At 39.4% G+C, this 26364-nt stretch overlaps 1 protein-coding gene across 2 annotated transcripts in view; it reads left to right on the top strand.

Moving 5' to 3' along the window:
* ddah1 (dimethylarginine dimethylaminohydrolase 1) overlaps positions 1 to 22603 on the top strand; it is a 149178-nt gene extending 126575 nt beyond the window's left edge. For both annotated transcript variants that reach the window (XM_041790924.1, XM_041790923.1), the window contains 3 exons: positions 2629 to 2748; positions 12499 to 12642; positions 21580 to 22603. In XM_041790924.1, the coding sequence (XP_041646858.1) occupies positions 2629 to 2748; positions 12499 to 12642; positions 21580 to 21696 (381 nt within the window). In that variant the 3' untranslated portion in view covers positions 21697 to 22603. The remainder of the gene's footprint in view (positions 1 to 2628; positions 2749 to 12498; positions 12643 to 21579) is intronic.
* The last annotated feature ends 3761 nt before the right edge of the window (positions 22604 to 26364 follow it).

Below are 26364 nucleotides of genomic sequence, written 5' to 3'. Positions count from 1 at the left end.
TCTGTAGGACTCTGCTCTGGTTTATGTAATCCTCAAAAGGCTTACTGTATGTCCAAGTGTCACAAGCTGTGTACCAAACGCTCAATCAATCAACTCGAAGCAGGAAATCCTGCCATTCCAGTAAATAAAATGAAAACAAAGTCAGTAGTTAAATGGTGTTGTTTCAGTGGGGTTTACTGGGCTATAAGTCGTCAAATATGGCGTTAGTTCTTTGCTGGGTCTCAGCTGGTATTTTAATGAAAAAGGGTCAGTCTAAAGCTGTTTAGGCTAAAAATAAGGAAAACACTGAAGAACTCCTGTGTAGAAATGATTAGTTTTAAAGAATGCGGGCAATGTGGAAGTTGAAAAGACTTTAGTTCCTAAAGTGTCCACTTGTAACTGGTTGCAGAAGCACCAAAAGTGCATACATACTTATTTAATAAAGTCTACGTTTTACACCAGAAATGCACGTCTACAGCCTGATTCAACAATCCAGTTTGGTCTGAATCAACCATTCTTTATTGAAACACACTGGGATTTTTTTTTCTCATCTGTATTCATTTTTTGAAGGATAGGAGTTATACAGGGGCATATCTGAGTGATGGGCAGACACATCAACGCTGTCAGTGAGGAAACATAAGGCCAACCTCAACTCTGGTCCTGTTACTAGGTTGACCTGAAGTTAGTTTAAAACAACATATTATTTATGGCAACTGCCATGGATGGAGCTTCTAAGGTCCACAACAGAAACTGATGGGGGACATCACTAGGATGATGTTCATGTTTTTATGCAATAAGAAGTATTCTCTTCCCTATCATTATAGACCTTCTAGTAATAAACATGGGTGAATGTTTGAAGCTGAATCCTGGATTTATCTTCAAAAAGTGTTGTACAAAAAGTGGTTCCAGTACAAGTGTCAACCCAGAGAGGAGCTGGTAGTGGAAACTATATTTTATAATGTGTCCTGTCTTCTTAGACCTTATAATCAGGGGTGTAAGTCACCTGTGTTTATACAATATGATACAATTACAGACATTACGATATGACAGATACAATATGAAACGATACCTCATGGTATCGCCCTTTTGGGCCCCCTTTGGCAGATGATACAGTGCCATATAATACAGTACAATACAACATGATAGAATACAAAATGACACAATGTGATGCAGTGAAAAGCTATACGATACAATTGGTATGATACAATTTTGTCCAATACTATATGGTTCAATATGATATGATCCTATGTAATATAGTACCATATGATGCAATTCAATAGGGTACAATAGGCCATGTAACTGTACAGTTTGATACGATAGAAAAAGGACACAATATGACCCAATACTATATCATATGATATATGTTATGGTACTATATGATACAGAACTGTATGATACGATACAATATGACAGAATACGATCAGTATGACCTGATATGATACATCACAAGACTATACAAAGGAACATGATACTATACAATACAGTATGGTATGGTATGATACAACACCATAAGGCCCAATACGATGTGATTCAGTATGATGTTATATTGTATGATACTGTACCATATGATACGATATGGTACGGAACTGTAAGGCGTGATATGATATAATAGGATATGATATGGCTCAATACTATATGATACGTTACCATAGACATGACAGTATGATGAACTGATATGATATACCACAAGACGATAAGGTATGATGCAACATAACATGATATAATCTGATACGATACGATATGGCCCAATACTCTACAATACGCTATGATATGATACTGTATGATACAGTATTATATGATACAATAGGAAACGATATGATACATACATGATGATACAACACTATATGACATAATTTATTTCCACACAATGTTTCTCCACAAGAAAAGTGAATAACATATTTCCTTATCTCAGCAGGTGGCAGTTATCTGCCCACTGCTAGCATGTTAGAGAGTTATTTATTTATTTATTTTAAAGGGACAGAGCTCATCAATGAACATAAGTACAAAATAAAAATGTAAACATGCCAGGGTTGGCACAACTGCTACTTTATACCGGCAGTCCCTTGGCAGGTAACGTGCAAAAATACAGAACAACAACACTTCTAATGTGCAAAGTCTACACAATATATTAAAATTGTAAAGTTCCATACAACTCACAGCTTTTTGGAAACTGTGAAACAAGCATATGGTTGAAATTTCAAAATAAAGGTGTATCTTGATGATGTCGATCAGTGGTCCCCAAGGTTTTTTTCTTGGTGCCTCCATTTAATTAGCTAATTAAAGCCCCCCCTCCCCCTAAGAGATATGTTGTCAAAAATCAATATTTCTTGTTTTTATTGTTCCTTTTTATAAAGCCAAAACATGTTTTTCTTACCAGAAGGCCTCTGTATAAACTATTTGATAATTGTTTTGTCATGATTGTAGTTAGTATTTGCGAATCTAATTTGATTACCTCAGAGCAAACAAAGCTTAATGCCCCTCCTGAGATTCTTGGCATCCCCCTAGTGGGTCCAGGGACCAGTGATGTTGATCAGTGTTTTGACTTTCTACTGATGTGATGGTATCATTTTTTAATTGATTGATGTTTGCATTGATTGTCATTGCAGATCACAACATATTGTGTTTTCATTCATATTCCATGTTTTTCAGGACTATGCTGTGTCCACCGTGCCTGTCCTGGAAGGTCTGCACCTGAAGAGCTTCTGCAGTATGGGGGGACCTGGCCTCATTGTCATCGGCTCCAGTGAACCTGCACAGAAAGCCCTCAAAGTATGAAGCCTGTCACATACTGTAATATGTGTGTGTTGTATGTGCTGTAAAAGCATCATCCTATTGCTATGCTTCCCCCAGCTGTAGCCATAGATACCTCTGAATCAATGTAGCGGCATTGTTTTTCTAACTATGACGCACGTTGACGCAGCTGATTCTTTCTTTTTAACTCTCTGGTTTACTTTTGGCTTTATGTTGGTATGAACAGCCCCGTGCTTTTTTTTTCTCTCTCCCGTTCTGCAAAGTATTCAGCAAGAAAAACAATACAAGACAGGACATCACACATGTTGATTCAGAGCAGACTCACTCTCTTCTGCAGCTGGATCGCTGCTCCTCTTGCAGGCACATCGAAACCACCTGTCACCTTAATCCTCCCTCATTAATTCATATTCTCTCCTAATCTGAGGGGATTGCCCCTGGCGCTCGCACTCCAGCTTCAATTCCCAAGGTATTGTCCTGCCATCAAACAGCTTGAGCTCATTACTGCATAAAAGGAATCGATCAAGCTCCATTGCAAGAAAACAACAAACCCAGGGGACGTAGGGTGACTTGACATGAAGATGAAGAAGAGGCGGCTCACACCCTGACAGAGACAGATCTTCACAAAGGGAGAGATAAATCTCAGCCCATCCCTGTGATGGAATTATCCCTAAAAGCCCCAAACATCAACACGTGCAGCTGTGAGTGAAGTTTTTTTGAATGCACACATGAGTGAAATGTGGTGGAATATGTAATGTAACTAATTACATAAGTATGAAGAGTCAACACAAGAAAAACACCCCTGGCTTTGACAGATCCTCATTTGGCAGAGCCTTTCAAACACCTTCCAGTGTTATATCTCCACCTACTGGGGAAATCCTGTAAAAGATAACTTTAGATTAAGTAAAACTCAGAGTATCTCAAGGGCAATTAAAACCAATCTGTCTGATAGCACATCCTAATAAAGCAGTATTCAGCAGTAGCACAAGGTCAGATTGACGGTTTGATTAGTGTGTTTGCATCCCTGAAGTTTACACATGGACTCCAGGAATCTATGAATAAACACGCGCTAATTGATTTTGTATTCCAGCATCGACTCATTAAGAATCCTACTTGTTTGATCACCCCAGTAATTAGCCACTGGAGCGAGGAGTGGCCGTCAGCGAGACTTAATGACAGGCTGCTCGCTTTCTAATTACAGCTTACGTCACCCTCTCCTGCAGCAATTAGCTCCTGTTTTAAAGCACGTTTTAACGACCCTGTATTTGTAATTAGGTAATGTTCTCTTTGTGGGGGGAGTGAGATCTCATGAATGCTGGTTTTAATGATTTAAAAAGGGGCTCGTTTTGGATTAGGATGCAGCTCTTACAGCTCTGTGCCTGTGTACCCTCTGGTGGAGACACTTTGCTCAAATTAAAGTTGGAGCCGGGCTAATTCATCGTCTTTAGGGAGTTGCTGTTATAGGATATTTCTTGAAAGTTAAATGAGGACCTGACATGCTCTGCTTGTAGTTTGACACCATCGCTTCTGGGATTTCCCTAAATAAATTTATCTCACAGCAAGCCTCAGTGCTCATAACTTGTATATATTTAGGCCATGTGTAGTCTCCCATCTGTGTTTAGCTCACCCAAAGATGAGGAGACACGTTGACCGGATGGATTTCGTCATCCATCTGCCCGCTGTCACTGCCTGCCAAGCCTCACTCATGAAGTCATCATACAGAAATACAAGCTCTGTCAGAGGCTGCTGCACCCACTCCCTGTTCTCTCTCACACAGCTCCCTCCCTGTCTCAGAACTCACAGGGAACTCTCCAGCTCACCAGTCTCTCTTAACTCAACCCTGTTTGGTTCATGAAGTCATAACTTTCTACCAGAAAAGGTTTTGCCTTTATGTCATGGGTTTGTGCAAGTCATTGAATTAAATATTGATTTAGCCACTGTGACATCACCCTTGGGTTTGTCAATTGGCCTTTCAGGCCTCAAATACGTCATTAGCCATCACTATATTGCCTCCCAGAGCCAGAAGTGACCATATTGGGAAAAGTGGTTGGATATTGGAGTAGGGTATTGGTTAATGTCGAATTCTCTCAAAAATGTTTGCTCATTCACTAGTTTGTGATTGTGTTACACCATTATGGGATAAGAGTTCATTTATTTACCAAGCTAATGAAGCTACAAAGGAACATTGTAGACTTACTAACTAATCATACATGTACTTTATAATAGCATAGATATCACATGATATCATACTTTTCATGTAACGCTAAATCCTGCCTTTTGTTCCATGGCACACTTAATCATCCCATAATATGCCATAACATGCCATGCCATACCATACCATACCGTACCGTACCATACCATACCATACCATACAATACCATACCATACCGTGCCATGCCGTACTGTACTGTACCTTGCCGTGCCATACCATACCGTACCGTACTGTACCATGCCATGCCATGCCACACTGACCATACCAAATCATGCGATACCATGCCATCCCATACCATACCATGTCAAACTAAATCATGCAATGCCATACCATCACATACTGTACCATACCGTACCATACCGTACCATACCATACCATACCATGCAATACCATACACCATACTGACCATACCAAATCAAGCGATACCATGCCACATCATGCCATGTTATACCATACCATCCCATCCCGTACCATACCATACCATACTATTATACATTTTATTGATCCCACTTGGAATTTGTTCTTGGATGAAGCAGAGAGAGAGCATTTGAGTTACAACACAAAATCAGCTATATTGCATGACAAAAATGCAGCCAGTTGTCAAGCCATGTGCCACAAAACCAGCATGTTTTATATTAAGCAATTTCAGAAGCAGGATGAGATATATCTCCAGGGGTTATTTGGGTGTTAAAATTGCTTCTACACAGAATATTGAGATATCAACAGGAAACCCCAAAAGGGATAAGCAGTGTACATAATGAATGGATAAATATGTGGATGGATATCAGCATGAAGATACAGGAGATTGAAAAATTGTCTATTAAATGCACAATTAAATACAAAAAATATATAAAAATAAATAGGTGACATTAATGAGTATAGCAACAAGTACAATAAGAAAATGGAGCAAAGCCTTAACATTTACATGTACAGATACAAGTATCCAAACTAAAGATGTGTGCATCAACAGTTTGACATAAATGATAGACAATGAATTGGGCATATAGCTTCTGGAAGTGATACACAAGCCAAGGTCCATAGGTGTGCAACTCTCAGAGGTAGGAGTCGTACAGTTTGATTTCCACAGGCTGGAATAGCTTCCTGTTGTGCATTCTGAGAGAATGAGTCTTGCATTTTTTAAAAACCATCCACCATCCTCTGTGGTGATGATTCAGCCTCTGGGAGCACCAGCTGATTTTCCCAAAAAGGGAAAACATCCTTCCATGACTGCCTACTTCTGTGTGCTTGTCATTGTTTTTTCAAGCTTGCAATTCATAAAAGATATCCGTTTACAGAGCTCAGTAATAGAGGATGGGTTCTTGCTCTGCACTCAGGCCTTTGCTTTCACCTCTTTTAGTTCATACACAATTTGCCTTCTCCATACAACCCAAGTCTGTTACAATGTTTTTAAGGTCACTTAGAAAAACAAGGCAAGCTAATGTAAGTTAATGTAGGTAGTTCTTAGTTTGGCTGGCCTTAACTACATTCTTTGGCTACAGGTAACATACACCACAGAGTGGTGTTTGATTGCCAAAGAACAAAAATACTGAGACTAAGTCTAAAATATGACATGATCAGCAAGCTGAGGTTGGTGGGAGATCAGCTAATTTACGGTAACATTACAAAGCAAAATTTTCTGTTTGGTTATGTTAATACTGACATGATGTATGAGGTTAAATATACTTGTGACTTTGCGGCAAAATCTTCGAACACTATATTGCCTTACTTTAGAACAAATGTAGACTTATGTAGGGTGACTGTCTTGTTGGCTCAGTTGGTAGACAGTCCTCTCTTGGGAGAAAGGTCAGGAGCTCAAGCTCCAGCTCCTGCAGTCACATGTTGATGTGTTGCTTTGAGTAGTCAGACTTCCGTAGCACCACAGAGTAAAATATTTAACCATCAAATAACATCAAACTTGACTGCAGTCATAAGTAAATCAGGCAAATCTGGAGCCAGATGTGTCTGCCTTCAATTCATTTAAAAGCATCCAATGAGGGGCAGATGGCTGAGCAGTTAGATCACAAACGTTGCACATGGGCAGCCCAGGTTCAAGTCTGGCCTATTCCTTTTCCCCTATGTGGATCCCTGCCATCTCTTTCCTTTTCCAAGGCTAGCTACTGGCCTCCTCTACAGGTAGGCTAAATGCATTTAGAAAAGTCTAAAAAGAGAATCCATTGAAACCAGATCATTTGGTTTAAATCCCTTTTGAAATGTGTTCCTGTTTGTTTAGTGTGGTTCACAAGTGTCTTTTTTCCAAGGTTCTTTGAAGCTATCTGATGTGGAGCACCTGGGCCCAGTCCCTCCACCCAGTGTATAAAAGCTGGCTTCCACTTCATCCCATGCTCTCACTTAGCCGCACCCATGCCGGACTCGATCTTCTGATTTTGCTAGGCTTCATTCATTCATACTGTTGTACAATAATTAATTTACTAATTTTTGTAATTTTAAATTCACTTTAATTATCACCCATCCCTACTCCTCTTGTTTTTGTCGCCTCCCACAGTCAGGTTGAGACCCTGTTATATAACATGTAAGAGCTTTAAATGGTATTTGGGTGTTAAGTGTCCTTGCTGATGGGGCCTAGTGATTAGGCCATGCCCTGTGTATGAGGATGGCAGGGGTTTCGAGTTTGGCCTGTGGCTCCTTTCCTGCATGTCATCCCCAACTTTCTCATTCCTGTGTCTGACTCTGCCCACTGTCTTCTGTGAGTTAAGGCAGATATATCCCAATAACAAATTTAAACTAGATTTACATCTAGATTTTAAGTTTCCTTACCAAGCAAGACTCTGATTCAGCTACTGAGTTGCACAGTTGCAGAAACAGAATATGAAAATTATACCCACATTTTTGCTAGATAATGCACAAGACACTAAGAAAAACACACATTATATGTGAAGGCACTCCAAAAGGTTTTTTTCAACATTATCAGTGTTTCCTTGAATCATCCCCTCCTCTTATTCTTCGATCAGTTCCCATATTCTCAGGGTGAAGCTGTAAAGCCTCTATATAAATCAGTTCTGTGAACTGAGTGTGAAGCAGCATTAACACAAACATTTACTGTGCATTAACAGGAAACCATTTGAGTTTCATTTCCCCTCTGGGCTTGGAAGCAGCCTCCGGTAGGATTTGTCTTCTACATGCTGCTGTTGTTCATCAGTGAGAAGAGATACTGTAAAAGTTTTAAAGGCTTCCCAGCAATGAGGATTATACATATTCATACCAGATGGATTATGCTGATGACCGCGATGGACAGCCTCAGGTCTGGTAAAATGTCTGCATTTCTGTAGTGAGTGGTCAAGATTGTCATTGTGCAGGGAGGGTTCTGTTTCCTTCCAGTAAATATTTTGTTCAGCAGCTATGACTGTACACAGTCTGCTGCACATTTAACAAGCATGGCCATAGTCCAGAAGGAAACTGTTGCTGCTGAGATGCTGGTCTATGTTGAAGACATAAGAGCTTGAAGATGCACAAATCTGATGCTTTAGATATGCAGAATCAAAGATTACATTCTCTATTTGAGCCCTAAGGTTTAAATAAATTAAAACAGCTTAAAAATCACAAATCCATACGCTTGTATCCTGACCTTTTATTGACCGTCTGCACTGCTGACGATGAACAGAAACCCAACTGTTCCATTAGTCAGGTGAATTTCTGAGGATTTAATTGCATTTCATGGATCAGAACTTTACACGCAGACATTTTCCTTACATCCTGAACAGTTTTTTCCCTCCACTTTTATAGGGGAAATCAGATGTTTGAGAAACATAGAGTGAAGCAGGACCCTCTGTGATCTTTGGTGGAGTCAGTCAGCGTTTACTCTACCTCTCTTAATCCCCCGTGTGTGCGAGAGGCGATGTTGGCGGTCACGCACATGGACAGTGTTTTCATTTTAGGGGCTGCTGCAGTCACCTTACACACGCACATGTGACCTGGGAATGTGTCTGGCTGGGTTACACAGATTTATGCACATGCACTGCTTGTGCTCCACCCTGCAGCCCTGTGCAGAAATGGGAAGCCAGGCAGTGCCAATGAAGCTAAGTTGACTTATTTTGCATGGCCAGTCACTTATAGGGAGCTCTGATTTACTCTTTATACATCAAAAATAGTTATTGCTTGAATAAACTGACCTGTTTTACTGATAAGAAGCTGTTTTTCTTCTTATTCTTTGTTTTTAAGATTGTTGCTTCATTATTGTGTTTTCCTTCAAAGTTCCTCCCACAGATCACTGCTGCATTTACCAAGTCAAGTCTTGTGACTATTTCTTTCCTATTAACCATGGGATTTAATGCTCATTCTCACCACACAATTGTTCTCCTATTTATTCCAACCAGGCAGTGTTGTTGCTGCCAAACACATAAAATGTGTCACTTCCTGTGTGACAGATAGATTTTCCCAGGAAAGCCTTTACAGAGTAATCACAACAGCACACTCACTGTTGGGTTGGACCAGTTGGCAAAAGAGATTTAAATGACAGAATTACTTCAGTTTCTCTAAATCCAAGTACACAACTCCAACAGACAGAGGTCTTTCCCAGTGACGGTCCTGCTCCTCCCTGCAGCTATTTAGTGGGAAGTGAAATGAAAACAGCTTCAGCTAAAAACAAGCTCATTGTCTCCCTAAACCACAAAATTTCCACTCTTGGTCGAATATCATCACATGTAGTCACAGCCACTCCTCCTATGTTAAACGTGCGTCATGCAGACGTCACTCGTTTTGGCTGCAGTGTCATCACAAAGATAGCATTGAATAGATTTTATTGACTGTGTTCACATTTCTTTTTCCATAATTTAGCTTTTTGTATTGAGCTATAGGCTGCTTATCATTTGCTAAGCCTTTCAAAATGCCACGCTGACTACCGCTCAAGGTCATAGCTTCAAATGTTGTTGTTTAGATGCCATGAATGAACACTGTTTTCTGCTCAGTTTCCACCAAGTGGGTTAACGGTCTCAGCCACTGTCTGCATGGAATCTGCTGCTGATGTCTGCATTCACTTTGTTAAGTGGCTAGATGGCTGTAGAAAAGACTTAAAGAACCTGAAGAAGCACAGATTTTTTTTCTTGAAGTCCCTCTCAACATAAAAATGTTGCCCCTAAAAGCCTCACACTCAAATTGCACATACCCTGTCTGCAGTTATCTGCACATGACATGCAGCTTCCTTTCAAGTTAATCTCTGCAGTTTCACTGCACACGTTCAGGTCTGTCTCCAGCATGTGCCTGAAGCACCACCTAGCACTCTGCCCTGCCCTGCTCAGGATACTGTGCCTACAAAAGGTGTTCACCCACATAGATGTTTTACCCTTTTATTGATTTAATTTAGATTTTTATTTCACAAAAACACCCTCTTTATTGTCACAGTGAAAACAGATTTCTGCAAAGTTAACATCAATTAATAAAAATACTTCATGTAAAATAAGTGACTGTGTAAATATTTACCCCCTTCAAGTCAGTATTTAGTAGCTGCACCTTTGGCTGCAATCATAGCACTGAGTGTGTGGATAGGTCTCAACCAGGCGTGCACATCTGGACACTGCAATTTTACTCCATTCTTTTTTGCAAAACTGTTTAAACTCTGTTAGGTTGCACAGGGATCAGGCATGAACAGCCCTCTTTAAGTCCAGTCACAAATTCTCAATTGGATTGAGGTCTTGGCTTTGACTCCAGAACATTTGCCTTGTCTTTATAACCATTTCTGTAGATTTTTCCCGTAGGCTTTGGGTCATTGTCTTTCTGGAAAATAAATCTTCTCCTAAGCCATAGTTCTCTTGCAGAGTGAATAAAATTGTCCTCCGGGATTTTCTTATATTTTTCCACATTTATTTTACATTTCACCTTTACAAGAGTTCCAGGGCTGGCTGCCTAGAAGCATCCCCACGGCATGATGCCTTCACCACTGTACTTCACAGTGGGGGTGGTGTGTTTGTGGTGCTGTGCAGTGTTTGTTATCTGCCAAAATAGTGTCTTGTCTGATTGCCAAAAAGCACCATTTTGGTCACATCAGACCCAAGAACTTTCTTCCACTTGACCATGGAGTCTCCCACATGCCTTTTGATGAACTCTAGTCCGGATTTAATCCAAGTTTTCTTCTACAGTGGCTTTCTCTTTGCCTCTCTCCCATAAAGCTTTGGCTGGTGAAGAACAGTTGTTGTATGCAGAGTCTCTCCCATCTCAGCTGCTGAAGCTTGAAGCTCCTCCAGAGTAGTCATAGGTGTCTGATGGTCTCTCTCTCTCCTTCCTGCATTTTCACTCAGTTTGTGAGGATGGCCTAATGTAGGCAGATTTGCCAAATTCCTTCCATCTCTTGGTGATGGATTTTACTGAACTCGGAGGGATGTTCAGTACCTTGAAATGTTTTTTTCTGTATCCATTCCCTGACTTACTTCCTTTTCAATCATCTTTTCTCTGAGTTGCCTGGATTGTTCTTTTGTCTTCATGGTGTAATGGTAGCCAGTAATACTGATTAACCTGTAACTGAACCTTCCAGACACAGGTGTCTTTATACTACAATCACTTGAGACATCCATTGCACTCAGGTGATCCCCATTTCACTAAGCACCATTTGGACGGACCTCTGTTGAATTAGATCATTTTAAAGGGGGAGAATATTTATGCAGTCACTTATTTTACATTACAAATTTTTGTTTAAGTGATATTGCTTTGTAGAAATCTGTTTTCAATTTGAAATTAAGGGGATTTTTTTTTTTTTGTATTTTTTGGTTAAAAAAAATCTAAATTTTATTGATCATGTTTGATGGTTGAATACTTTTTTTAAGCACTGTGATATGTCAAAAACACTTAGCACAAATGTTGCGTCTGACTCACAGTGAAGTGATTACATTTTGAAGTTCAAAGGTCAAGGTGAATAGGCTTTATGTTCAACCCATGGCTGTGAATGGGATTCTTGAAGAAAACTTGGAAGGCTGTTCTTTAAACTGTGTGAAAAGTGTCTAGTCTGATTTAAGGATAAATTGAAAAACTGTGACAATAAATAGTTTCATCATGAGTATTTTCTTCCAACAGCCCAAACTTGATGATAAAAAGTGTAAAGAATGAAAATCACTGTAGAAAATTGGACAGAGTCAGTCTATATCTGGTGAAAATGACTTCCAAAAATACCTTTCCTGAATGTTGACTCTTTTTTTTTTAACACATTTCCACCTCCCCTCCCGCTGCTCGTCTCGGAGGTATCCGTCCGCAGATGTTCTGCTCATAAACATTAAGAGGCACCTGTCTCTCCTCTGGTCATAACATCCTCAAACTCCCCCCGACTTCCATTTGGCAACATGGGCGTCTTCTCAGCCTCGCCTCCCCTCCCCCTGCTGCCTCTTCCACCTTCACCTCCTTCAGATTACATAAATAACATGACATCTGCAGAGCAAGAATGTCTGTGTGCTCCTGTGTTCTCCATTAAGCCCCCCCAGACCCTGAGAGCGGTTTGGCCTAGAAAAGCTGTGGTTCTTTGGTATTTTGGTCTTGTGTTTGATTAAAAGTGTCTAAATATCTGTCTGGAAGTTATGTGCTTTCCCAAAGCCTGCTGTTTATTCATCTCACTGTCTCTCTAGATCATGCAGCAGATGAGCGACCATCGCTATGACAAACTGACCGTGCCTGATGACCTCGCTGCAAACTGCATTTACATGAACCTGCCAAATAAAGGACATGTGCTGCTGCACTGCACATCGCAGGAGTTTCCAGAGAGTGTTAAGGTAATGCTCAGCTCATTTCATCTCCATGCACACTAAATCTGTCACATGCACTCAGTCACATGTTCATTTACAGTCCCGAGGTCCTCTGGGAGGAGAGAGCAGCGTCAGGACAGGCAGCCTGGTTTAGTGGCTTACATATAAAGAGCACTTTCCTTTGTTGCTCTCGTCCTGTCCAGACCTCTGACACAAACAAGTGGCTGGAGAGGGAAACCCGGCACAATCTGTGTGGTTGTTTTACACAAACCACAGCCGGCAATGTGTGTGCTTTTTTAAACAAAGGACCCTGCAGTTTCAAGTGAAGTGACGTTTTGTGGCCATGACTCAGGCCAAAGAGAAGGAGCCAATAACGTGGGAGACATAAAGAAAATAAATCATGGGTGCTCTTTCTCCCACTGGAAAGGAAATAAAGTCCATCAAGCTGCTACTATATTCAATATTTTTTACATTTACAAGCAGATCAAAAGTGTTTTTGTGTAGAAAAATAGTTAGTCCTTGTGTCAGTCTTTAGTATTTTAAAAACAGCAGTATGCTAATGCAGTGTGGATAAAGAAAAGGGGGATGCATACAATTTATATATAGTATATATTCCATGGCTGAGCAGCTGCAGCCAAGCCATACATCACCAAGTACAATGCAAAGCGTCGGATGCAGTGGTGTAAAGCACGCCACCACTGGACTCTAGAGGACTGGAGACGCGTTCTCTGGAGTGACAAATCGCTCTTCTCCAACTGGCAATCTGATGGACGAGTCTGGGTTTGGCAGTTGCCAGGAGAATGGTACTTGTCTGACTGCATTGTGCCAAGCGTAAAGTTTGTTGGAGGGGGGATTATGGTGTGGGGTTGGTTTTCAGGAGCTGGGCTTGGCCCCTTAGTCCCAGTGAAAGGAACTCTAAATGCTTCAGCATACCAAGAGATTTTGGTTAATTCCATGCTCCCAACTTTATGGGAACAGTTTTCCTTCCTGTTCCAACACGACTGTGCACCAGTGCACAAAGCAAGGTTCATAAAGACATGGATGAGAGAGTTTGGTGTGGATGCACTTGACTGGCCTTCACAGAGTCCTGACCTCAACCCAATAGAACACCTTTGGGATGATTCATCTAACATCAGTGTGTGACCTCAGAAATGTGCTTCTGGAAGAATAGTCAAAAATTCCCATTAACACACTCCTAAACCCAGAAGCCTTCCCAGAAGAGTTGAAGTTGTTATAGCTGCAAAAGATGGACCTATGTCATATTAAACCCTATGGATTAAGAATGGGATGTCACTCAAGTTCATATGCGAGGCAAGGCATGTGAGTGAATATTTTTGTCAATATAGTGTATGTATTTATATAGAAAAACAAGAAATGGACCTTGTCACAAACTATTCCAGCACACTTACTCACACACACCTACAGAGAGAGACGCTCTCTCAGACATTCAAGACAGCAGAAGATGACATAGAACTACACATAAGCAAAATACCAGAAACAACACAAAATTATTATCCAGGGTCATAACACAGGGAAAAAATTGGACTAAAAAGAGTACCCTGTAGGCATTACACTCCACTCAACAGTCGCAGAGCATTGAAAAAGGTATAATGTATCTCTTAATCCAAATAAAAGTGAATTGTGTACTCAGAAATAATAGACCTGGGCTCCAGGTTTCAAAGCTGGCATTAATTCAGGAACTCCTACAGACACTGCAAAAGGAATCTTAATCGATGTGACGTATTTCAGAGGAATATTAAAGAACTACCCTTAGTTGCCTTTTATGAGCTTCCCTCAGTATGTCCACTTTGATTAACTGTTGAATTTCAATGTTGTTTTTATAGACCTGTCTAAACCTGTCTCAGTAGATGCAGTGTTACTGTGCAAACATGTAATTTGTCGTATTTTTGACATGCTATGACCTACTTGAAAACAGCATCAGTGTCTTGCATTTTCCACAGTAGCCCACCGTGACTGTCATGTTATTGTCTCACGTTGTCTGCTGGGGTTTGGAAACACTGAGCAGTAACTTTGTTATTTGGATACTTTGGGGTGACTCCACATCACAGTGAGTCAAAAAGATTCTCACGGGATCGAACCCAACAACCTACAATCAGCAGAGACAGTGCTCAGACCTCAAAATGTACTCTGTGGTGAAAACCCCAACCTCCGACGGCTATTTTTAGAAAGAAGAATTCACAAAATTATGCGTCTTTGGACTGACATTCATGGTAAGGCTCTGCTTTTTCCAAATAGATTAACTGAGGGAATTCAACTTGGCAATAATAAAATTCTATAACTCATGCTTCCTACTTTGGTGGCACTTTCAAATGGACCATTTGGAGCAGCAATTGAGGAATATGTGTTTATTCCATGAACGGTTTCAAGTTTTTATAGAGTTCAAACTCACCAGAAAATGACCTGGAATCCAATTTTTGGTCCAAACACGTGTTTTTGAAACCCTATTTCAAAAAAGAGGGGGAAAAGGAGGTCAAGACCAGAACACAGACAGGGAGAAAGTAGGCTAAGTTTTATCTAAGGTGACTTTCATGCCATGTTGTACAAAATTCACAGTTCATACATGTTTCCCAGGGGAACTTTGGGCTTGTTTCTCCATTGAGATGTACAGATTTCTTCACAACTTCACTGGAACATTTTGCACAATTTCTGCTGCTTTCTAGCTCTAAACATCATCTGTCCTAATCTCCAGTCTATTTTTAGTCCGCTCATAGAGTTACATAAGAGTTCCACATCAACAAAGGCAGAGGGTCATGAGAGCGAAGTGGTGGGGTCGCAGGGGGTGGGGGGCATCTTTAATGGGCAGCAGTGGCGACGGCTCTCGACTTTTCAGTGTAAAGATAAAGAAATGGAGCAGACAGATGGCCCAGTGAAAAATAGCAGCCCCTACTGTGTGGGACCATGCCACCCCCCGTCCCACCGTATAAATCTCAACCGCAGTAATGAGAACTCGGCTGGAAATGTTCAAAACAAGAGACCCTTTGGAGGTAGAGGAGCTATAAACAGCAGGGAATTATAGTAGCAGTTATACAAAAGCACAACTTTCCCTCAGTTGACCCATTGGACCAAGGAAAAGTTTTTCTGGATGGTTTTGTTGAAGGTTTTCCCAGACATATCAGTCTAGAACGCCGTGTCTCAACCCAAGGCAGCCGTTACAATTTGGGAACTCTCAAGTCACCTGAACTAAAAGATGAACTAAAAGATGAACATGCTACATCATGAATGTAATATTAAACAAATAAGGTTGTTATAGGACAGAGTTAGGCCTTTAGACAGCTACCGCTGTTTTGTGGATGCTGCTGTCTTGGTTGGCCACCATAACTGTGGTGTTTCTTACCTCCACATACAGCGAACATGCCGCAAACCGCCGGCAAATAGTACTGCGGAGCACATCGCTCCCTGTCTAGTCTATCAGAGTATTTCCACAGCTGGCACTTCAGACCGGCAGCATCGCATGCCTGGACTGACGCTTCGCTCCGCTTCATTGAGATACACTGCAGGTCTATTTTCAGCGCCGGCCACTGCCAAACCGCGTCAATACCTGTCGATCAGAAGGCTCCAGAAGAGGAAGTCACAAGCATAGAATATCCGGTTCTTTCAAAATACAACTCAATGCACGGACTCCTGATTGTAAATCATCACTATATCAACATTATGTCTCATCCTGCAGCGAGAGCAAAGGTTCACCGGGAGGTCAGTGGGTCACAGAGCTACAACGGCGCCATTGATGAGGAAAAGTTAACTTTTGGGGATATTTAGCCAAAGAATTTTGCATAAAACTACAGATCCTTTTGATAACATTAACCTTTTAACTTCCTAATTTACTCACTCAATGGCAAAAGCAATAGTATAATAGACTTATACCTGAAAGGATGATAAATTAAGCACCAAATGCAAAATAGTCCACTGCTGACATGCTATTCCTGCGTGAACTCACTGTTCTCCCGAGATCTCTTCCTGCTGATCAGGGCTTCGCAGTGCGGCGCGGCATTCTAGACTTGCTTCTAGTGGGGGAGGTCGCTTGCCTTCGGTCGGACCAAACCAGTGGCGCTTCGGTGCACAAGGCAGTCGTCCTATGTGGATATTGTGGATTACAAATATGCAGTCAGTTCCACTGTATATGCCGCGTTTAACACTGGAACTAAAACACCAGTTAGTCAACAGCTCATAATCGTCGATATCATTCATGGGAAAACGTTGGCCTGGATGGTGTACCTGCCTAACTGAAAATAAAATCACTGCATGCTTCTTGTGTGCTGCATTTAATCTCAAGTCTTCTCATTCACTGATGCTGGTGTGGTTTCAGGAAAAAGGCATATAAGCCAGTTTTCATTATCCATGCCAGGATAGCTAATGATTGACTAATTTATGATCAGTCCTGGTTGAATTTAATTAATTTTGAATGCGCCCCTGACAATAGCAGAGGACACCCTGGGGTTCTGCAGCAGCCTGTTTGAGTTAGGCTGGTCTAAAAGACTGATTTGACTTGCATTTACCAAACGTTTAACCCCAAAGACAGCAACAACATGCATTTGATGATATTAGGCGTTTATTCTAGAGTCATTCATTTTTGCAGTTTTTCCTGTTTGTCAACAAATGCCAGCAACTTTCCCTTTGCTGGTGTCAGGGGAAATTGGATGTTTTTTTTCCTGATTTTATATAGGGGCACTTTTGTAACAGTTTATTATTATTGTATTCATTTAAATAAATGCGATCTCATTCAACTGAATACATATTAAAATTGAAAAACAACTTAAATCAGAGTTGTTACTCATTGTTAACATGTTCACTCACCTTCAAGTAAATTCAGTTTTCATCTAGTATATGAAAAATGTATATTTTTTAAAAATGTACATGACAAAAACAACTGTTTTTTGCATTTAAACTGGCATTTTAAGGGTTAAATTCCTAAATATTAATCAATATTTCATATTTATGTTCATGTCTGATCTTAATTGTTAATATAATTCAGAAAAAGTGTTGTTTCTTCTTTTTTTTTTTGTTACTGGTATTTATAAACAACATATATGTTTGGCCACTGAAAATTTTCTGTTGTAATTGGAAATCACTGTACATAAATTCTTATGCTATGTACCAATTCATTGAAATCTTAAAATAAAAAAATGCATGAAAATCAAAGTTGTTGCCTATTATTAACTTATTCAAAACTGTAATAATCCCCCCCTCAAGGAAATTCACCTTGCATGTACTATATGGTGGGGTTTTTTTTTTGGAAATTTTTTACAAAACCCAAAGCAGGGATTTGCACTTCAGGTGGCATTTAAAGGGTTAAATTCCCCCAAATTTGTTAATGTTTGATAATTATGATCAGGTCTGATGTTGATTTAAATAATTGATGCTGAGAAAGTAGGGGAAATTTAATGTAGACGTTATTGTTATTTTTGTATGTTGTCACATTTGGTCATGAGCACCCTCAGTGTAGCAATACATTTAACACCATCTGAGGGATAATTCTGAGTCTGTGTATATTTTAAAGATGTGTTTTTTAGCATTTGTGTGCCTTTTTTAACAGGAATAACACAGTAGAGTGGCGAACCTGGAAGAGAGAGTTGGGAAAGTCATACAGGAGCTGGATTTGAACCCTGGCCTCCTGCTTTAAGGACAACAGCCTGGAACATCGGGCATTTAAGCATGCAGACACTAGGCTGTGGCATCCATGTACATTTTAAAGGCTACACAAAACAATTACAATGTCATTAACATTCTTATGATACAGTATGCCAGACCATGTTTTGAATGAAAGAAAGTATTGGTAACACTTCATAATAACCACAGACTTTTAGCATTTATACATATTTATTTTATTAACTAGAAAGCATTATTCATTAATTCATGTCATTTATAAACTTAACTATGTATAAGATGTTCTTTATTAAAGTATCTTTGAAGCATTCATTGCCCTGACCTGTACCTGTATAACCATACCTCTTTACAAATGCTTTCAACATTTATTATTCATCTAAATGTTAAAAAAATCAACTGAAATGATCCATATGTCTTTGAAAGCTGTCTTGTGTGTGGCCAGCCTAACTTCATGTATAATGTCTGGTGTTTGAAGAAGTGGATGAGTGATAAGTTAAATGAGTTAAATCTCTTTAAATGTGGTGATTGAATCATGAGAGGCTTGGTCAGCCATACTGCATCATGAGATAAGAATTTGTTTAGTTGGTCGTTGTAACTCTGCCGCAGAGCCCCGCTCAGTATCACAGCAGGGTTAAAGTCAGAGTTTAAAGAGAAAAAGATCTTGGTTTGGAAGTCTGCATAGGAAAACACTGGTTTTGTTCTGGAAAATATCCACGGGGTGACACACTTTTTTACGAGGGTCTTTGGAGCGTGTCGTAATAGATCTCACTCCCGTCGTTTTCAGCTTTTTTGCCGGGAGAGCAGGAAGCCTTCTCGAATGCTTGTTCTCCTACTTCACGTTTTGTGTCTGGCTGCAGGGCTTTTAAATCACAGCACATTTACAAGTTGTCAAGAGGAGTAAACAAACTTACAGCGAGTGTTGCATAAGTTCCCCCTCTTCAGTTTAACTGCCTGCCAGTGGAGCTGGTCGTCAGCCTTTTCTAATTAGCTCAGGGTGGTGGTACCTGCAACACTGACTCCCAGATCTGTTACCTAAGAGCAGAGTCAGGAAACGGGCACTGCCAACACAACATCTACTTTGCACAGTATAATGATTTTCTTTTTATGTAGAAGTGCAAATCCATGACTCAAAAATATGTAATAGCCTGAAGTGAAGATTGGCATTTGACACAGTGGTTCACACAGTGATCAGAAACAAATCAGAGCTCATTATTTCCAGGCAGCTGTTCTTTCAGCTCACTCACAGTAACCTAAGGTGTGCCTCAGGGCTCAGTCCCGGGACCATTCCTGTTCATAAACAACAAAAATTAAAACATGTTTAATGCACATTTTTATCTTTATGCTGACGACACTGTACTATACTGCCCTGACCAAGCTTTCTCCCAGTTACAACCTACTTTTAACACTGGATTTTATGGCTAAAAATGTATTTCAAACACAGGCAAAAAAAAGCTATATTGTTGTTGGACACTAAATCTAAATTCCAAAACCTGCCTTCAGCCTCCACTTCAGGTTACACTGATCAAGTTTGTTTCAAGCCATTCTTGTTATACCGTTGTCTATAATGCCTCTGTTCTACCTCTAAAGCTGGCAATGATTCATGTCATCCAACTATTATACCTCTGCAATGCTCATAGTGAAGCTGGCATTAAAAGGCCTGGGCCTGGATCTGAGTATCTTTGAGCGCAAAGTCTGGTCCTGTTTGGTCTGAATGCAAACATACTAAACACAGGAACCAAACCCAAGTCTATTTAAAGAGATGGTCTCAGGGGCTGACTACACAACTCTAATAGGTTCTTTAGAGATGAGCAAGTAGCAGCAGGAAGGAGCCGTAGAGAAACGCTACCAAAAAGGCTATGTTTTAAGCTGTCTACGACTATACCAAGTTTTCAAAGTGCAAATAAACATGCTTGATTCTTAAGCTACATTTGTGACCCAAAAGTAGTGAAATATTCAGGCAAAAAAATGTTAGGAAAACATTCAAAAACTCACATAGAAAAAAGCAACAGGCAGGATGCCTGGACGAGCAGTATCTGTCTCATAACCTCCAGCTTCTCATTGTGATGGGAAATCTGTCTCTTTTGAGAGATCTGGATCATTTGGCTCAGCTCAGCAGAGCTGGTTGTTTGGCTACCAAACGGTTCTTCATTTGGTTCCAGTTTGGATTCTTAAATGTGGATTAAATAACCACAAAGGATGGACAAAAGGAAGCTGGCACTTAAGGAGCCATCTACCGTGACTAACATAAAAGAGTTGTTTTGTAGCACAGGCTCGTTCATGAATGGCTCATCATCGCTCAGTCGCTCACCACACAGGTTTTATTCAGTTGATATTCTATCACTGTTTCAATTAAAGGGATTTTTTATTGACAAAAAGAGGATTTTTATACATGTTAAAGGGGCTCAGCTAGCCTCTTAGCTCAGTACATGACTCTTGTCTCTCTTCATCTGTCTCCATGATGCCAGACACTTGTAGGTCTGCAGGACTGAGCATTTGTAATATTGATCGCCTTTGTAATAAAATCACCCTTTTTTTGGGGGGGAAAATGTAGAGATCATATTCAATTTATGTAGAAAATTTCTCATGATAATTGCATAAAGTGTTGATCTCCATAAAGTACTAACTACCCTCCATTCCCATTCATTCCTTATGGTTTGGGCACTTCCTGAACCCCAAACACACTATGCAGGACAGAGAGCTGCAGGAGCTGTATGGCGTCATCATAACAACAAAATCTCTCTCACTGATTCTGAAGTTGTCCACACTTTTCTAACATAGAATATATATACATATATATAGAATATATGTATATATATTCTAATTACTAATATGACAATTTTTTCTTAATATTTGTAGCTTTTAAAAAGTGTGTTAAACCTTAAAATTCCAAACAGCCAGGATACAGGCCTATTGACTCCTTGAAACATAAACAGTCTTTACTCAGTTGATGACCCAAGTGGTTTCTTTGGTTGCTTCTTCTTCTTTCTTCTTCTTGGCAGATTTGCAAACCAGCTCTCTGCATACTCACACCTACTGTGTCAGACTATGTGCAAATGCAAGTGTGCTCAGGCACTTAACTGATGTAAAAACAGAACAGCGAGGAATCGGGGAGGGGGAGCAATCGAGACAATCATGCCTAATGAGAACGCACCCTGAGTCCTGGATGACAGGGGAAACAATGTAACAGCTTGTTAAGAGCTTGAGGTTTGATAAAATGCCTGTATGTAAGAATTAGTTTTCTAATATCTTCCCTTTGTGGGTGTCCATGGTATACTAATGAAAATGTCCTTTGAGGCCCTGTTATCAGCTGTCCTCTGACATTCTCACCTGTGTGCTCTACAGGTGTTTGAGAAGTTGAAAGACCACATGTTGATCCCTGTGTCCAACATGGAGAAGGTCAAAGTGGATGGAGCCCTCACATGCTGCTCTGTACTCATCAACAAGAAGGCCAACATCTGAGCACGTTCACCAGGATGTCTCTCAGTGCAGTGGTAGAAGAGCGGGGCATGACACCGACCACCAAGGACCCAGAGGTTTAGCAAAGCTGTATTTGTTCTTTGAAAGAGGAAAGTATGCTGCTGCTGAGGGACAAAGAAAATCTAAATTTGAGGGAGATATCCAGTCCTATCCCCCCTAAACACTTACTTTATAATATAAGGTCTTACAGATATGTGAATAGTTGATTTCTCTTAATGAAGGCAGTTAATTTTAGGTTATAGTTGTGTCCGTAGAAGGAAGTAATGTTTTGAATCAATATTCAATTTTGGATTTGGATGTATTACATTTTCTATAAAAAGCTTAAAAATAAGGCAAAATATGAATGATTTTTGAATAGTGGGTCATATTTTCTTTAATGTATTTGCCTTTTAGAAATTACTCTGCCATTAAAATGTATTTCTAATTAACAAATATGAAGGAGGGTAGCTCTGACCTATGGTCAAAACAGGAGTACACCTTGTGCCATAGAGCAACCCTTTTGTTTGTAGACCAATCAGTGCTCATTGTGATGTTTTACGGTGTAAACCATACATTATAGAGCACTAAACCAACAAAATCAGATAGATCTATTTGGGGGAAATACTTATTAACTATTAAAAAAATTCCAGTATTCAGTGCAGGTTTATAGGAAAGGCCATTTATACAGTTGGTTTCTACTGTTTACATCCATCATTTCAACTGTGATTTAGTTTTGTGTGTATCTGGTAATATAATGCAAATGATGCTCATTTGTAATGTATTTTTGAAGAACTGTATTTAAACACAAGATGAAGGAAAGGAATCTGCTACTGATGTAACATGAAAACCTCAATGATTCTTTACAATTTGGGTGTTAAATTGCTGCTAATTATTAAACAGTTGGTGCTGACTACACGTCTGAACAGAATTTCAAATGACCAACTTTGCCGTTCTTAACATGCATGTCCACACTGGTGAACAAATACAGTTCTTGAAATGCCTTCTGAGAGTATGGGCTTTTGGTACTATTGCAGAAGGATGTTATCGTGATTTTTTTACTGATATTGAAAGTATTACCATTGAGACCTGAGGTGCTCTTACCATTACTTATCATTGCTGTTGATTGTTAAAACACTGGAGACACCACAGACCATAGAAGCTAACTGTAGCCTGTTTAATTTTCAGCACAGACTAGAATGAAAAATTATTAATCTTATTTTTTAAATCAAACTCTATGTTTATTTATTGACTGTAAAAGAGACATGCATGCAGCCTCTTTTTTTCTAAAGTAAAGCTAATGCATTCTTTCTAACGGCCAGCAGGTGGGACCCTAGACTCCAATGTAGACAGTGCAAGAAACTGCAGTTCCATGATTGTCCACTTAAGGCTGGCTCCAAAAGCTAAGGGTTCTACAGTAGGTTTCATGTACAAAAGGCCCTTTTCCTGACACAAGAAATCAACGTGGGTAAAAAATGGTTTCTGTCTTCAAAGCTCATGTTTTTATGCAAACCACAAGTTAAAGAGGTCAAAGTATGAGTTTAAAAGGTTAAAATATGAGAAAAAAACTTAAAATCAAGAGTTTGTAAGGTCAAAACATCAGATAAAATTCAAAACAATGAGTTTAGAGGGTCAAAATATGAGTTACAATTTTAAATCATGAGTTTTAAAGTCAATATATAATAAAAAGTTCAAAACCATGAGTTTTAAAGGTCAAAATGTGAGATGAATTTCAGAATAATTACTTTAAAAGGTCAAAATATGAGATACAATTTAAAATTGTGAACCTAAAAGTTCAAAATATGAGTTAAAAAATTAAACTGTGAGTCTAAAAGGTCAAAATATAAGATAAAATTTAAAACAATGGGTTAATAAAGGTTAAAATATGAGTTTCAAGTTCAAAACCTTGAGTTTAAAAAGTCAAAATTTGATGTAAAGTTAAATATCATTGGTTAAAAGGTTAAAATATGAGTTAAAATATAAAATTCTGAATCCCAAAGGTCAAAACATGAGATAAAATTTCAGATCATGACATTAAAAGATCTAAATATTATATAATTCTGAATCATGAGTTAAAAAGTCAAAATATAAGTTGAAGTATTAAATTGTGAATCTAAAAGGTCGAAAATGTGAGATATTATTCAGATTAATGAGTTTATAAAGGTTAAAATATTAGTTACATTTTCAAATCTTGGGCTTTTACATCAAAATATAGTATACAATTCAAAATAATGAATTTTAGAGGTCAAATATGACTTTTAAAGGCCAAAATATGTGATAAAATTTTTAAAAATGAGTTTATAAAGGTCAAAATATGAGCTCAAATGTAAATTTGTGAACCTAAAAGGTCAAAATGTGGAATGAAACTCAAAAATATGAATTGCAATGGTCAACATATGAAATAAAAGTCAAACTCAGAGGTTTGATAAATAACTTTGAGATGTGAAATTGAAAAAATGAAATGAAAACAAATTAATTTATTTTCTGATAATTATTTTTCTTTACTTTTTATGACTTAACAAGGATATTTTAAATCATCAAGGTTAAGTTTACATTTTTATACTGGAGGAACTCTGCCTTATTACGGGTGGGTCAGTTATAATAAAATATTATCTTGTGTGCCGGGTGAAACTCCACCACAGGCCTTGAGTTTGACGCCCCTGATTTAGAGTAAGGTTAGAGTAAGGTAGTCTGATTGTATGAAACAGCATAAAAGCTCAGAAATAAATAATAAAAAAGGACAAATAAAGGGCATACACATCCTGATTTATAATGAGGAAGGATGTGATTTACTGTGGCTGACAAGTTTGATAGTCAGACCGTCAGGAAGGAATGTAACAAAGGTCGTCCACCCTTTTTCACTAATGGGGTCACTTCTAGTTCCACAAAACCAAGAAGGCGACTGCTAAAGTGCTGAATTAAAGCTTTTAAAGGAGGTTTTCAAAGCAACAGGTGGCAGTGCAGAGGCTGCATCCACTCTTCTTTTACAGTCCATGAATAGAAATGTTCCTTTTTCATTATAAAAATAAATGAAGTTCTCCTTTATCCCAACACAACAGCTTTTTCTTTTTAATTCCCTGTGCTTTTATGTGAATCCATTGCCATCCCTCCTGGTAAATGATTTCTAAGGTTGTGTCCTCACACCATTGCTTCTGTCTGTGTTGTTAGATTACACTGGCTCTTTTTTGTTTTCCTCTCTGGCAGCTTTCACTCCAAAACTGCCAGTGAAGACCATGCTGTGTAGCTCATGTCTGCTCCTCTGAATCCAATCCCACCAAATGTGACTGCAGTGAGAGTTTGCACGCAGCATGCACAACAAGCTTACTGCCTCTGTTTCCGTGTCCAATCCTCACTGCCAGCAGGAGTTTCAGTGAAGTTGGTTTGCTGTTTTTGTGGCCTTACTTTTGTTGGTGCTGAGGCTTGTAGACACATGTAAATAGGCCTTAAACTGTACGTGCTCGAGCTCATCACATGTGAACCATCTTTGCATCTCAGTGTGATTGTAGGAGAAAGTGGAGGAAATGACATCAGGAGGTGATTCAGCCTCCCTCTGCAGACGTTTGTGTACGGGCAAGCGGGCAGTGGTGATGAAACATGGAAAGAATTCCTGCTGGGAGGAGAGGCTTGTACACCAGTAAACACTGACTCTCTTAAAACTTTCTTCGTCTTTCTTACTCCGTCTGACGCTCTCAGTCTTTCTCACACCCTCTGCTATTGCCTCATTCTCGATCTGGGCTAATTTATAGCCATGATATCATACAGTCTGGCGGACACAACATGGATATGATAGCTTGCCGTTAAAGTGTGACAGTAGCAGTATATTATACAGAAGGCATTTGGCTGGGTGTAGCGTGATAGCATACTGTAGTTTGCAGCTTTGATTTGCATGTGCTTACTCCAGAAACATGAGCCATGAGGAGCCGGCTGGACACCATCAAAAGCTGTATTTTGGACATTTATAATTCAAATTTCTCTGCCTTGAATCACATCTTGGTTGTTCAGCTCCAGTGCTTTAAAGTCAGTGTAACACTTTATACCTTTTGGCTCTCTGCTGGTGTGAGTAACAGCTCCTGAACACGTGCTGACTTTGTTTTAAGGCCTTTTTCCCCTCTGAGTAATCCCAAACACTCATCCTACTTCTCATTAATTTTTCCTTTGCCTCTGTTTCAGCTCAGGTCTCTTGGTTTGCGTACAAAAATATGAGGAAAAATGATTTGAATCATTTTAAATTGAGCCTTTTGTTTACTTTGTGAAATAAATTAACATCCAGCATTCAGCTGTGTTGTGCTCTTTTTATTTGCATCTTCAGATGGCACATTTGCAGTCAGAATCCCCAAAAACAAGGTGGGCAAGATAATGAGGCTCCATCAGGTGAGGTAATCACAATGAGAACGTTCTATTATATTCATTTGTACACAATTAACAAAAGTGTCTGAGCGAGAATTCTCAGCAGAAAAAGACAGCACATTTCTGCCTGTTGATCTCTGCTACCACCTAGTGACACAAGACATGAAAGACAGGCAAACAGATCCAGCTAGAAAAGAAGTCTTCTCCATCCTTGTACCTCCTCCATGTACAGAGCATTAACAAAGTCTTCAGACCCCCTTCTGTTTTTTTCACTGTTGATATGTTGCAGCACGATGCTATATTAAAAGAAAAACATTTTTATTCTCA

This window comes from Cheilinus undulatus, linkage group 7 (assembly GCF_018320785.1).
Source record: "Cheilinus undulatus linkage group 7, ASM1832078v1, whole genome shotgun sequence".
Taxonomy (NCBI): Eukaryota; Metazoa; Chordata; class Actinopteri; order Labriformes; family Labridae; genus Cheilinus; species Cheilinus undulatus.
This window is presented reverse-complemented; position numbering and strand designations above follow the sequence as displayed.